The sequence below is a fragment of the Neophocaena asiaeorientalis genome, unplaced genomic scaffold (assembly GCF_003031525.2).
Source record: "Neophocaena asiaeorientalis asiaeorientalis breed wild unplaced genomic scaffold, Neophocaena_asiaeorientalis_V1.1 scaffold132, whole genome shotgun sequence".
Taxonomy (NCBI): domain Eukaryota; kingdom Metazoa; phylum Chordata; class Mammalia; order Artiodactyla; family Phocoenidae; genus Neophocaena; species Neophocaena asiaeorientalis.
The window spans coordinates 2,016,197-2,030,089 of NW_020173393.1; the positions used below are offsets into that span (position 1 = coordinate 2,016,197).

Consider the following 13,893-nt stretch of genomic DNA (forward strand, 5'->3'; position numbering starts at 1 on the left):
TCTTAATACTTCTGCAAATAAGGGCTATGAGGTGGAGCTCATTCACGCTAAGTGCTTAGTCTGGTAAGCCGCCGGGGTCCTGCTGTTTCTGATTCTGGGCCCCAGGGGAATTTGCAGCAGGAGATGGGGGTAGAGCACAGGGACCCCACCCTAGGTACAGGCAGCTTGCGCAACCACGGAGGAGCCTTCCTCCAGTGCTGCCAAACTGAAGCCACAGGCATGGGGCTGTGCGGGGGCTGGAATTCCAGCGCCAGCAACCCCACAGCTCCTGATTCCCGAGTCATGAAGTCATCCCCCACCAGGGCTTAACCCCTTCTGGCTCCCCACCCCCACGTGTACCAAGCGTTCAGCAGAGATTCTCGCCTTGGCGGTGGGAGGGGGTTGCCTGCCCACTGCCTTCCTCCCGGCCTGACCCTGCTCCCTTCCGGGAATCCAGCTGCCCTTGACAGGGTGGAAGGGGACCTGATATGATAGTCCGGTTCCGCCCACCTCTCCCCGGAAGCCTGGGCCTCTCCCACAGATGGTAACCTCCTCTTAGGAACGGATGTTCCTTCTCAGGCTCTCCCCTGTGTTACTGGCAAGTCTCTGCTGGGTGAAGGACAGCTTGGGCAGTCAGAAGCACGCCCTGGCCTCTTTCCTGAGCTATGTAGCTAACTCACTGTGTGACCTTGGGCAAGTCACTGCTGTGTCCAGGACTCATCTTGCAGATTCTGTGAAATGGGAGGACAGGGACCTCCCTGGGCTCCAGCTGGTGTTCCTGGTTCTGAGGAGACCTTCCACCCCCTGCAGTTAGGGGGTTGGGGAAAAGAGAATGTCTTGGGCAGGGGTGCGTATTGAACGTATTCGAAACCCTGATGCTTCTGGGAAATAATAGGCACTTTAATATTTGAGTTCATTAGTGAAAGAATGAACTTTGCCCAGGACTGCTGTTCTGTGGGCTGAGGAAGGCTTAGCCCAGAAGCTAGGGGGAAGGGTGGTGCGCATCCCATATATTTCCCGACTCTCTTGAAGGAGCTTTGTTTTACACTCAGCTGAACTTGAGGGGATGGGAGCAGGGTAGCTGATGTTCTGTAGGACTTGGGGAAAGTTCTTCGCCTTCCTGGATCTTTCATACTTTCTTTTTGAAAGTTTCTCAGTGGGGATGGACCTAAGATTCTGCTGTGAACAGCTAGCCCCAATAGGTGGCAGCTGAGTGATACATATGGGTCCTGGAGTGGATGGTCTGTGAGGGCAGAGGCAGGGCTTACTTAGCACACCGCAGAATGACTCTGTGGGAGATGTTTGGAAGGCTGAATACACGAGTGTGCTCATGTACTCTTGAGTCCCTAGCTCCGGGCAGAGCCCTGACCCGAAGCTGTCCTGGGGTGTGGTAATCAGTAAGTCAGCCCAGTACGACTCAGCTGGGAAAGTTGTCCTGGACAGGGCGAGACCAGCACCAGTGGCCCTCTCCCTGCCGTGGGTGAATCAGCTGTGATAGCATCATAGCGCCCTGGAGTGTGGATGGGGAACAGTGGCTCTGAAGGCGGACAGCCCTATGTGGAGTCCTCACTTCTCCATCTGCTACTCCCGTCACCAAGAGAACATGATTTAATATCTTTGATACCCAGCTTCCTCAGTTATAAAATGGAGTTAAAGACTGGCCTTTAGAGTTATTAAGAACAGAGCCTGGCATATAGCAAGTGCCTCAGTACAGGGCACCTAAGATATTTATATTCTGTTTATGACCACCTTTATATTTTTATTAGCTCAGAATGGGAATGGGATTTGTCTAAGGTCACACAGCAAGTTAGGGGCCAGGAGGGGGCCAGGACCCAGGTCTCCAGGCTCTGGCCTGATCCTCTTCCAGCACCCCAGCTCACCTTCCTGAACGCCCACTTCACTGCCTCTCCAGGGTTCAGGGGCTGCTATAGAGCACTGGGAGGCGACTGACTGACGTGTCTCCTGTTTTTACCCTAGATCCGAGAAACTGAAGTCATCGACCCCCGAGACCTCCTAGAAGGCCGACACTTTTCCGGAGACTTACCGGACGACGAGGATGTTGGGGTACCTGGGCAGGAGCCCCATGACTTTGAGCTGTCTGGCTCTGGAGATCTGGGTACGGAGGGTGTGGTGGGCAGGCCGGGGCCCAGGGCTGGAGGGAACCCATCCTCTTCCTCCTACAAGGGTGACCCCACCTTGAAGTTGGATTTTCCTATCGTGCCCCTCCCCCTAAAAAGGGGGGAAACAAAAGTTGCCGGATCAACCCATCCGTGAAACCCTCTCTGGGAAAATGGTTTGTTGCTTTGAGTTCAGTTTTAGTTCTATCTTTGCGCCAGCCCGAACCTGTCCACCTTCGGACAGGGTTGGGTGGGGTGGGCGTGGGGAGGAGGACTGTTGAGTGTTTTTCTTCCTTTGAAAAGGAAAGGGAGCAGCTCAGAAGCCTGGGGGCAAGGTGATGAGAGGTGTGGGTGGGAATGGAGAGCAAACCCCCTGCTTCAGAGGGCGTGGGAGTAGTGAAGGGGCCCAGACCAGGGGCCGGTAACTCTCCTGGTCTGTGACTTCCTGGCTCCGGCTGCCGGGCTAGACAGAACCGCAAGAAGCATCCCTCCTATGTGTGAGGTGGTGTAATGATTTGAAGTTTGAGCTTTGGAGACACGTAGTCCTGAGTTCCAACTGCCACTCGGTGACCTCTAAGCCTTGGTTTCCTCATCTGTAAGATGGGAATAGAAATGACAGTGCATCGGTGTCTGTGTTGTGGAGTTGGGACTGAGTGAAAGCCCTCGGCATTTACCACACACTCGGGAAATACACGAATATTGCAATTTCTAATATTTACTGTTGCAATCTAGATTCTTCTCAAATGAATCCCCTGGAGATCTTGTTAAAATACAGATTTTGCTTTAGTGGACCCTGAGATTCTGCATTTCTAACCGGCTACCGGGTGATGCTGTTGGTCCTGGGATCTATATGGAGCAAGAGTTTGGAGCTGACAAAAAAATCTGCCCAGCTACCAGCTCAACATTCCTGTGAAAGAGCCAGGGAGGCAGGTCTCAGGAGCCCCATTTTACAGATGAGATGACTGCGGCTGGGGTGGGAATGATCACCTGCTGGACACTGAACATTTGGGGGCCGATTGTGACTTCGAACTCTCACCAGCCCTGGGTCATTGACCTGGGGGTAACCGACCTCACATTCACACGGCCTTTCTGTCCTTACAGATGACTCAGAGGACACCCCTATCTTCCCGGAAGTGATTCATCCCTCGGTAAGCAGCTACACACTTATGCGTCTCCTGTTCTTAGTACCTCTTGAGGGGAGCAGAATAAGTGGGAGTCTGACCTCACTCTGCAAGAAGGCTTCTATTTGTGGCCCTGGACTCTTGGGACAGGCACAGCTATGGGTCATGGGCAAGCCATCCTCTCTGCAGGGGTAATCAGTAAGTGATAAACACTTAGATGTGTTTCCAGCCTCTTTTTTGGTGTGCGTTTCTAGGTATTTCCCAACATTAATATCGAATTATACATACAGTTCTATGTACTTCGTTTTTCACTTAAAGTGATCATGAGTATTTCCCCACGTAATTAAATGTTTTTCCTATTCATTTTTATGGCCTGCGTAATCAGAGTTCACCCAGTTTCCCTTATTGATGGAAAAGAGGTTTATGATTTTTTGATCCTTCAATGACAACACTACAGCAAGCATGTTTTACACAAATCTCTGATTAGCCCCTTAGGACAGAGTCCCAGAGGCAAAACTGCTGCATTAATGGAGAAGCTATTCCTGCAGTTTTGCAAACCACCCTCCAGAATAGAATGGTAATATTCTATTACTCTAGAATATTCTAGAACACCTGCTTCCCTGTGCCCTTGGTCACATTATTCATTCCCTTTTGGGGACAGATTTACTAGAAAAGTTGACAGCATAATTGTTGAGAGGTTGTTGCTGATTTCTGCTCTAGGACCATGTGGTTTGGCCAGCGAGATGCAGAACCAGATTCCTCACCTGGCTGAATGTCCCTGTCCCCTGCCCTGGGTCCCTCCCCAAACCACGCTGAGTGTTGGTCTCTTTTCCTTCCCTCTATCCAGGTGCCTCTAGATAACCACATCCCTGAGAAGACAGGGCTTGGGAGCCGGGTCCCCACCGAACCCAAGGAACTGGAGGAGAATGAGGTCATCCCCAAGAGGATGTCACCCTTTGGTGGGGACGAGGATGTGTCCAACAAGGTGTCCATGTCCAGCACAGCCCAGGGCAGCAACATCTTTGAGAGGACAGAGGTTCTGGCAGGTAAGGTCCCATGCTTCCCACAAGATACCCCGAAGGGGGAGAGGGCTTCAGGTGGGGGCAGAATAGAGCCGCAGGCAAGGATGCCTCTAGCCCATTAGGCAACTTGGTACCCCTTCCTTACAACCCCTGGGTGCCCTGGGGCCTTGAAGGATGACACTTCCCCAAAGAGGTGACCCTGACTCTGTGTGCGGCCTATTGCACAGAGAGGAAGAATTACATATCAAGGGCCAAAAATAAATAGATGTTGAGTCATCCACTTGCCATAAGTCCTTTTCTTATTTACAAAGCACTTTCCCAGCCTGAGTTTAGCACCTGGGGAGTCAATTATTAAAAGTTTAACCTACCTTGAAAACTTCCCCTGAAAGCCCAGAGGCTCCTTTGGGTTGGGCTGTCTTCCCCTCCCCCTGCTGTCACTTGGCAGCCTTGTGACCCAGGCTGAGAAGCTTTCCAGCCTCGGTGGATGAAGTGACCCTCAATTTCCTCGTCTGCAAATGGGTAAACTGCTATCCCCTTGGGTTTCATGACTTCACGAAAAGTAGAATCTAAAATAACTTGGCAAACTGTAAAGGGCCGTTCTGGTTTGTCTGTATAGTTCGCAATAGTAGACGGTACAGTATAGTATACTACTAGTAGGTGGCACCCAGGGAAACTTCATGGGCCAGATTAAGAAACAGAGGCCTAGAGAGAGTACATGTTTGGCAAGAGTTGTAGCATTCTTGACTGTAATGTGCTGTGTGGCGAAAGCTCTGTCCCGGGGAGAGGCTTCAGGAGTGGCTCTGTGTAGCCCGGCTGTGGGGCCTTCAGCTGGGGTGGTATTTGGCTTCTTCTCTTCTTCCCTGGCAGCTGTGGGGGTCCCCAAAGCTGGGTGGGGGGCTTTGTCAGAGGGAACTCCCTTTCTGGCCAGGTTCTACAGGCCGAGGGCCAGCCTGGATGAACCAGCCTGGTGAAGGGGCACCCTGGGCCCAGGCTGGGTTTTTCCTGTCTTCTGGCAAGCAGCTGGGCCGGCAGCTCCGAGTAGGCTGGAGGTACAGGGAAAGAGCCCTGTGCGCTGCCTGCAACCAGGACAGATGAAGGATCTTGCCTGCATCTTGCCAGGGTATAACCCCTGGGGACATTGGGCCCAGCTCAGCACTGACCCTGGCCCACGGGTCCCAGAGTCAATGTTCTTTGAACTTTACGTGTGATGTGGGTGGGGTGAGGGATGCTGTTGAAACTAGAGGGGCCCTTAGAGACCTTTTAACCTTTGTAAGTTTCAAACTACTTGGTGGAAGTTCAGAGGTAAAGCCTGCCCCATCTTTCTTCACCCACAGAGTTTCACTTTTATCTGGTGGATGTGGGATAAGTGTAAGGTTTTGGCTTTTACCAACTAAGCATTCTACTGCTTTTAAAGAAAAACGTAAAAACCACTGATCTAGTCCAAACACCTGTTTCTTACACATAGAGAGACTCAGACCCAGAGAAAGCAAACCGCTTACTTTGGGTCATTTAGCAAGAGAGAACCGGGTCATCTCAATACTTCCAATGGAGAATTACACAAGTGTGAGATCTTCAGTTGAAAAGTTATATTGTTGAGCTAGCTGAGGTGGGACCCTCCATTCCAGTAGTTTTTAAAAAGCACCTGGGACTTTATCCAGTGCTTGTCATGTGCCATGTGATTAATGCACCTGCCTCATTGAGTCCCCATAACAACCATATCCGCCAGGTCTGGTTATCTATACTCTTACAGATAAGGAAACTGAAGCTTGGAGAAGCCTAGTCACTTGTCCAAAGGCACAAGACCAGACAGTGGTAGACCTGGCATTGGAACCTAGGACCACAGGCACTTCTGAGACTGTCCTTGAGCCTTGACCTTGTGGGGAATCCCAGCACAGACCAAGGGTCTAACAGAGGAGTCATCAGAGGGAAAGGCGATAGAAACGGGAAGGGGGTTGATACCTGAGAGTCCACGTCCTTTTTCTGGTATTTCCTGGGGGTACTTTGTTGCTGCTTTTTGGTCATTTTAGTCAAGGAAGAGCCCGATTTGGTTCTCTGCCACTCTGTCCCCATTCTGTGCGTGGATTTGGAGTGTGTGCAGGGGCAGAAAATTAATCTTCTTAGGTTAAGACTGAATTAGGGGACTCAATCTGCTACAGAAAGGATTCTGGGAGATATCCCTGCCCGCTCAACAAACAGGAGTGAGCCCTCCGGGCAGCCTGGTGTCATACAGAGAACATAACGTTCACCTGAAAAGCCCACACCTGCCTGACACTAACCAGGTGCCCTCGTCCAGTGCTCCTCTCTGAGCCAAACTGTGTCATATATTAAGCACCTACTGTTGTGCCAGAATGATTCAGGGTGCTAGGGACACAGATATAAACCACGAAGGTTCATCATTAATGAGTACTGAGCATATGCTATGCACTGTTCTGAGCTCTCTAAGTGGATTAATTTATTTAATCCTGGGGACAAACCTATGAGAAAGGCACTCTTGTGTCCATTTTGCAATGAGAGAGATGAAGGAATTTTATTATTTAGATCCCGCAGCCAGTTAAGTGGCAGAGATAGGAATGGAACGTAGGCCTTAAGCAATGAGTTCGTATGTAGGGACATAAACCACATGTACAATTATTTTTTTGGCCACACCGTGCGGCGTGTGGGATCTTAGGTCCCCGACCAGGGATCAAACCCGTGCCCCCTGCAGTGGAAGCATGGAGTCTTAACCACTGGACCTCCAGGGAAGTCCCAAACCACATATATAATTATCTATAACGTGGGAGTGTGGACACATTCGCATGTGGTAACTGTGTATGGCAGCATATACCTGCGTGTGTATAGAATGTATATACCAGTCTACAGAAATGTAGGTCTGCACAGGGATGCATGCACACGGGGTCAGCTAGAGAGCTCGCTGTGCTAAGGACCATGGGGTAAGTAGGTTTAAGGGGGATTTCCACAGCCTGCAGTTTCTCTTCTTCCTGGCTCAGGGCTGAGCTGGGAGTTGGCCTGGTGTTGAGAAAGAGCCTGGCTTTGGACTCAAGCAGATGTGGGTTGGAATGGTGCCTTTGTCACTCTGGTTCTATGGTTTTTTCGGTGACTTACAGTGACCCCCTTCTCATTAATGAGGTTGTGAGAATCAAATTCAGTAAGGCATCAGCACAGCACACCCAGGGGAGTGATGGCGAGGACGTCTAGTGGTAGGAGAACCGACCAGGCGGAAGTGGCCAGTGTACCCCGAGGTCGCGACGGGCAGCCAGCTCTCACCTCACCGCTCCCCTCTCTCCTCTCCAGCTCTGATTGTGGGCGGTGGCGTGGGCATCCTCTTTGCCATCTTCCTGGTCCTGCTGCTGGTGTACCGCATGAAGAAGAAGGACGAGGGCAGCTACGACCTGGGCAAGAAACCTATCTACAAAAAAGCCCCCACCAACGAGTTCTACGCCTGAAGCTTCCTCCTGAGCACCTGCTTGGACTTCACGGGGGAGGGCCGCTGAAGGATTTTGAAGGGTGGACACTAGGGGAGGGGGAGGGCAACCCAGTCCTGATCTATCAGCATCTCCAGCTCCGATTAGGGTTTCAGTGTCAGAAGAGACATTATCTTCTACTGTTCCTGCCTGCCTCTTCTTGATTCTCTGGGCCTACATTGTCCCAGCAGAAAAACAAGGTTAAACTTGGCCTTTCTCAAGGCCAAGTCTGGGATTGGATCGTTTCTTCATCTTCTGGTTTAGAATCGAGGCCCAGCTGAGAGCCTGTACTGAACAGGCCTCATCCAGAGCCTTTCTAAGCTATTGTGTGAATCCTGCTGGAGGGGGGCCCCCACCCCCGGCCTTCTTCCCTCCCTCCCTTCCTTCCACAGCCTGGCCCCTCTGCCAGGAGCTGGGAGAAGGAACCAGAACCATCTATCTGCACCTGGAGATGTGTCCCTCAAAGGGCACCTGCAACCACACTATGAGAGTCTGTGGTACACCTTGGGCCATTCTAGGCTCTTCCAAGTGACTTTTGGAAATCAACCTTTTTTATTTGGGGAGGGTGGGGAGAAGAGCTGAAAGTTCATTGTGAAATGGACTTGTAGAATATTCATAAGTCTATTTTTAGTGGGATTTTTTTTTAATGGTTCATTCCTTTGTACAGAGCCTCTCTACCTGGGCAAGAATACACAGAAGCCGAGGCATTCTCCTCCCTCTTGCACCTTTCCACAGTACTTGCTAAGTTTGTATTTAATGTTTTTTTTTTGTTACTCGAAAGAGAGAGCAGAGTTGGAGATATAATTTTTATTAATTTTTTTTTTACTATTTATAGCTTCAGACAGGGCCTCTCCTTCCCTCTTGCCTCTTTTTCTTTAAATCCCCTCCCCGTGTTTTTTGTTTTTTTAATTCTTCATACTTCCCTGCTTATGACCTTGGCCCTTTCTAAAGCTGCTTCCTCTAAGAAGCTTTTGCTGAAATATAGTTTTCTAGCAGATCCCAAAACATAACCTAGGGGATGGGATATTTGTGTCTCTTTTTCATGTAATATATTATTATTCTTCCTTGGTTCTAGCAAAATAGATAAATATATTTTTTCAGGAAATAGTGTGATATGATATGCCCATGTAAAGCTGGCTGGGTGGTTGAGTGAGTGAATTTTTGTGTGGCTGAGTGGATTTTTGCCTCTTTCTCTGGTCCTGTTCCTTGGTGCCTTCTCCTGATTGGGCTGGAAACCTTCTCTCTAGCTTTTGCTTTGAGCCTAGCTGGGGTTCCTTCATTTGCTGTCTCCTAATTTAAGAGAAAATTGGAGAGCAGTGCTATCCAATATGGCAGCCACTAGCCACGTTGAGATCAATTAAAAGTACACGAAGTTAAACGTTCGTTCCTCAGTTATAGTAACCACATTTCAAGTGCTCAGCAGCCACATGTGGCTGGTGGCTGGTGTACCAAACATGTAGGCAGAGCCCACTGGTGTCTGTTGGACAGCACAGCTCGAGAACTAAGCTGGTTTAACAAGTCACAGCCCCAGTTCTGCTGAGATGACCTTTGTCTCCCTAGACAAAGGGGGATGGGGGAGGGCTGATCAGGCCCTGGCCCTGTTATCTGTGACCCTTCCTCTCCAGAGAGGAGAGGCCTGGAGAGGCCTAGTGGCTTAGCCAGGGCAGGCGACATCTCCTGACCCCACTGGCTGGGGTTGGGGGGGGATTACCCTTGCTTCCCTCACCTTTCATCACCATAACCCCAGGGTCCCAGCTGGCTGGGTCCTCTTCCTCCCCTGGTGTCCTTTTCCTCTGGCCATGTTGGGAGTGAGCACCTCACACTGTTGTCTGTTACTGATTTTTTGATAAAAAGATAATAAAACCTGGTACTTTCTAGATCGCCTGCCTCTATCATTTTTAAGTTCATCAGACGTCATCCTTTCCCTTGATCTCAGTGGAGCCTGAGGTGATTGCTGCCAGACACCAGAGGCAGAGATGTAAGACGCCAGGAAAGAGCCCGGAAAGGAGGGAGGAAAGTCAGAACACGCACACTGGCCTGTGGGTCATGTCTTGCCTACCTCGGACTTCTGTTTAGGTGGCACCGTGTTTCAAAAACAAACGCAGAAATCCTTGAATTAGTTGCCAACTATGGAAGTGAGGATGTTTCCCATAAAAATCCAGACTGATTCCCTACTTCTCCCTGGGGGAAAAAAATCAAGATTTGGCAACTCTCAGGCTGCATGGCAACCGCTGGGAGTTGCTGATGGGCGGGTGCCTGTTTAGATGCAGGTTCTCTGCTTTGGCAGTCTGTCCACCTGCTTGGCCTCTGGGCATCGAAGCTGGTAGGCTCTGGTCAGATACCATTGATGCCTCTCGATCCTCATAACAGCCCTCTGAGGTGGGTAAGATCCTTTTTTTAATTTTTAAATTTAATTTAATTTATCTCTTTATTTATTTTGGCTGTGCTGGGTCTTAGTTGTGGCACGTTAGATCTTCGCTGCGGCATGCGGACTTCTTAGCTGTGGCACGCAGACTCTTAGTTGCGGCATACGTGCAGGATCTAGTTCCCCGACCAGGGATGGAACCCAGGCCCCCTGCATTGAGAGCGCAGAGTCTTACCCACTGGACCACCAGGGAAGTCCCAGTTCCTCCCATCTATTCGATCTGCATTATCCAATCCAGTGGCCACTAGTTACATGTGACTGTTTAAATTAAAATTAATTTTAAAAAAATTAATTAAAATTCAGTTCCTTAGTGGCACTAGCCACATTTCAAGTACCCAATAGCCACACGTGGCTGGTGCCTACTCTGTTGGATAGAGCAGATACAGAACATTATCGACTGCGGTAGGGCTAGGTTGGATAGTGTGAGATTAGCTCAGGATCCCAGGATTTGGATTTCAGCTTCATTAGCTGTTACTCTGGGCTCCAATGGGCTCCAGGGAGGTGGGTCAGAACTGGGTCCATAGGAAGTGTTCCATAAGTGTCACTTTATTCTCATCATAAACACAACTTTTGGGTGAGGTATTAGTTCCAGAAAGCCCTGTATCTTTTATTGCCGTGTAAAATTACCCCCAAACTTAGGGATTTATCACAATGTAAATATCTCACATAATTTCCACGGGTCAGGAGTTAGCTAGGTGGTTCTGGAGTCTCATGGGATTGTAGTCAAAATGTTGGCCAGAGCTGCAGTCATCTGAAAGCTTGACTGGGCTGGAGGATCCACTCCCAAGATGGTGCACGTACATGGCAAGCGGTGCTGGCTGTCGGCAGGAGTCCTCAGTTCCTTGCCATGTGGACCCCCATAGGGCTGATTTGAGTGTCCTCATGACAAAGAGTGCTCTAAAAGAGACAGGTGGAAGCTATAATACCTTTTATGGCCGAACCTCAGAAGTCACACTGTCGTTTCTACTAAATCCCATTGATCAAAGGGGTCAACCCTATTCATTGTGAGAGGGGACTACAGAAGGCAGGAGGCAGGACTCATCAGAAGCCATCTTAAAGGCTGGTTCTTACAGCACCACAGCTGGTCAACTCTGGACAGGGGTTAATTTATGTGGAATGCTAACTCTGAGTGGAGCTTGGTATAATCTTATTTCTGAGAGTTGGGCAGGGGATGCAGAGTGGTTTTGGACAATACTGGGCCAGTTTTGTTCATGATCCTGCCAATCTCCTGAAGGACCAGAAACACTGACCCCTGTATGGGGCAGTTCCTTCCTGGGGCAGAGGGAGGCCTACAGGCCAAACGGATTCCCCCTTGCCAATAATTTGCTATGTGGTTTTGGGGAATGGGATGGTCAGAATTCCAAGGTGACCCCCAAGATTTCTGCCCCCTGGAGTACATAACCTGTCTATTCCCTTCCCTTGAGTATGGGCAAGACCTCTAAATATGACGGATGTCACCCCCATGGTAAGGGCACATTGGGTAGCACAGGTGAAAGGATTTTGCAGATGTCATTAGGGTCCTGAGTTAGTCGGTTTTTGAGTTAGTAAAAAGGGAGATTATCCTGGGTGGGCCAGGCTTAATCAGTTGAAGGTGTGGATAAGAGGGTCTGGGACCTTCCTGATGAGAGTGACGCTCTCCTGTTGGCCCTGAAGAAGCAAGCTGCCATTGAGTTCTGCAGCTACCAGGACATGGATTTTGCCAACAACCATGTGAGCTTGGAAGAGGGCCCTGTGCCTCGGAGAGACTGCAGCCCTGGCTGACACCTTGATGACAGCCTTGGGAGCCCCTCATCAGAAGACCCAGCCAAGCTGTGTGTGGACTCCTGACCCATGGAAACTGTGGGACAGTAAGCCATGTTGTTTCAACCTGCTATGTTTGTGGTAATTAGTTATGTAACATGGAACACGAATACAGGAAGGTCACTTGTCTCCTCTGGACCATCAGATTCCTCATTTGTTGGAGGAAAATTGCAGTGTTTGGATCGTCTCTAAAAGTGCCTCTGGAGTAACAATGGCAACAACGGGCCCATATAAAGTGGTTAACTCTGGGCTTCTGTTGACCGTACTTCCCATGTATTATCTTATTCTTCGTGACATCTTACGAAACCAATCCTATTTTCCCCATTTACAGAAGAGGAAGCTGAGGCACAGAGAGGTTAAGTGCCTTGAACTAGACAAACTCACCCACCTAGTACATACAGCTTGGCTGTCGTCTGAAATGTCACTGTTAGCTCTGCATTCCTTCATTTTAAGGTGACTTCTCTGAAAATACATATGAGTCATTAGTGTGAGAAGAGAATGTATGTATATACATATAGTGTACGTATATACTTTCTCGACTTACAACGGGGCTATGTCCCGATAAACCCATCGTAAATTGAAAATATTATAAGTTGAAAATGCATTTAATCCACCTAACCTACCAAACATCCTAGCTTAGCCTAGCCCAACTTAAATGTACTCAGAACACTTCTATTAGCCTACAGTTGGGCAAAATCATCTAACACAAAGTTTATTTTATAATAAAGTGTTGAATCTCTCATGTAATTTATTGATACTGTACTGAAAGTGAGAAACAGAATGGTTGTCAGTGTATCAGCCGTTCACCCTCATGAACACGTGGCTGACTGGGAACTGAGGTTCATTGCCGCTGCCCAGCATCGGGAGAGAAAACCTGACTGCATCTCGCCAGCCTGGAAAAAGATCCAAATTCAAAGTACGGTTTCTACTGAACACGTATTGCTTTCGCACCATCGCAGAGTGAAAAGATTGTAATTTGAACCATGGTTAAGTTGGGGACCATCTGTATATGTATATACCAGGACACAACCAGCCGAGCCCAGGATACTCCCACCCTGGATGAGGGGCTCTTGTTGTACTTCCGGACCACAGCCAGGGTTGGGAGGAGGATACTTAGAACCAGATGGCGGCTTGGGGATGAGCTTGGCAGAGTGAGGCCCACTTCAATGCCCTATAACCAGAGTGAGTCCATAGAGAACTTGGTCACAAGGATCTGCCTTACCCCCTGCCCCCAGCCCTGAACTTTACCTGCCCCTCCCGTCCCCCCAGGAGGCGAACAGCCAGCCGTAACCGGTGTTTACCACTTAACCACAGAAATCATTATCGTAGCACCGCTGCCCGGCCTGCCTTTTGTCCCTTGGAGTCTGGAACAGAGCCAGGTCTGCCTGGGGGGCCCTTTTTGGGTGAATATGGTCAGGGCTGACGTTGCAAAACTTAGTATATATCATCTTACTGGTTTCGTTCCCCTTAAAGCTAATTCCTCTCTCCCTTGTCATCTTCACTGTCTGTGCCCACAGCTGTCAGCATCCTCAGGGAGGAGGGGTATTAGAATTTTACCCACACTGGTTATATAATGACTTTCTACTTGAGGAAACAACTGAAAAGAAACAGAACAGAGAGAGAAACCCAAAGGTCAATGCTTAAACCGGAAGATTAGCTTTTTCCCAGTGGGGTCTCAGGCAGCATAAGAGCTGGTAAATTGGGAGATTTTGGAACGGAGATTTTGACCTTATTCATAGTGAGAGTACACTATGTGCCCTACGCCATCCCCCCACCCCCTACCCCTTGTAACACATACATTCTACCTACACGTAGCAGGGAATTAAGAGTATTAAGTAGAAAACTAAAAGAATCTCAAGAGCCCCAGACTTAGCATTAAAAGTATAGGATTCAAATCAGGTGCTGCCATCAACCTGCTCTCAGTTTCATGGACTTTCTCTCTCAGAGCCTCAGTTTCCCCATGTGTAA

General features: G+C 49.3%; 1 protein-coding gene across 1 annotated transcript in view; it reads left to right on the forward strand.

Moving 5' to 3' along the window:
- The window catches only part of SDC4 (syndecan 4), a 20,417-nt gene extending 10,837 nt beyond the window's left edge, over positions 1-9,580 (forward strand). The window contains exons 2-5 of the mRNA XM_024746867.1: positions 1,957-2,095; positions 3,198-3,244; positions 4,065-4,263; positions 7,531-9,580. Of these exons, the coding sequence (XP_024602635.1) occupies positions 1,957-2,095; positions 3,198-3,244; positions 4,065-4,263; positions 7,531-7,682 (537 nt within the window). The 3' untranslated portion in view covers positions 7,683-9,580. The remainder of the gene's footprint in view (positions 1-1,956; positions 2,096-3,197; positions 3,245-4,064; positions 4,264-7,530) is intronic.
- Positions 9,581-13,893: the final 4,313 nt, after the last annotated feature.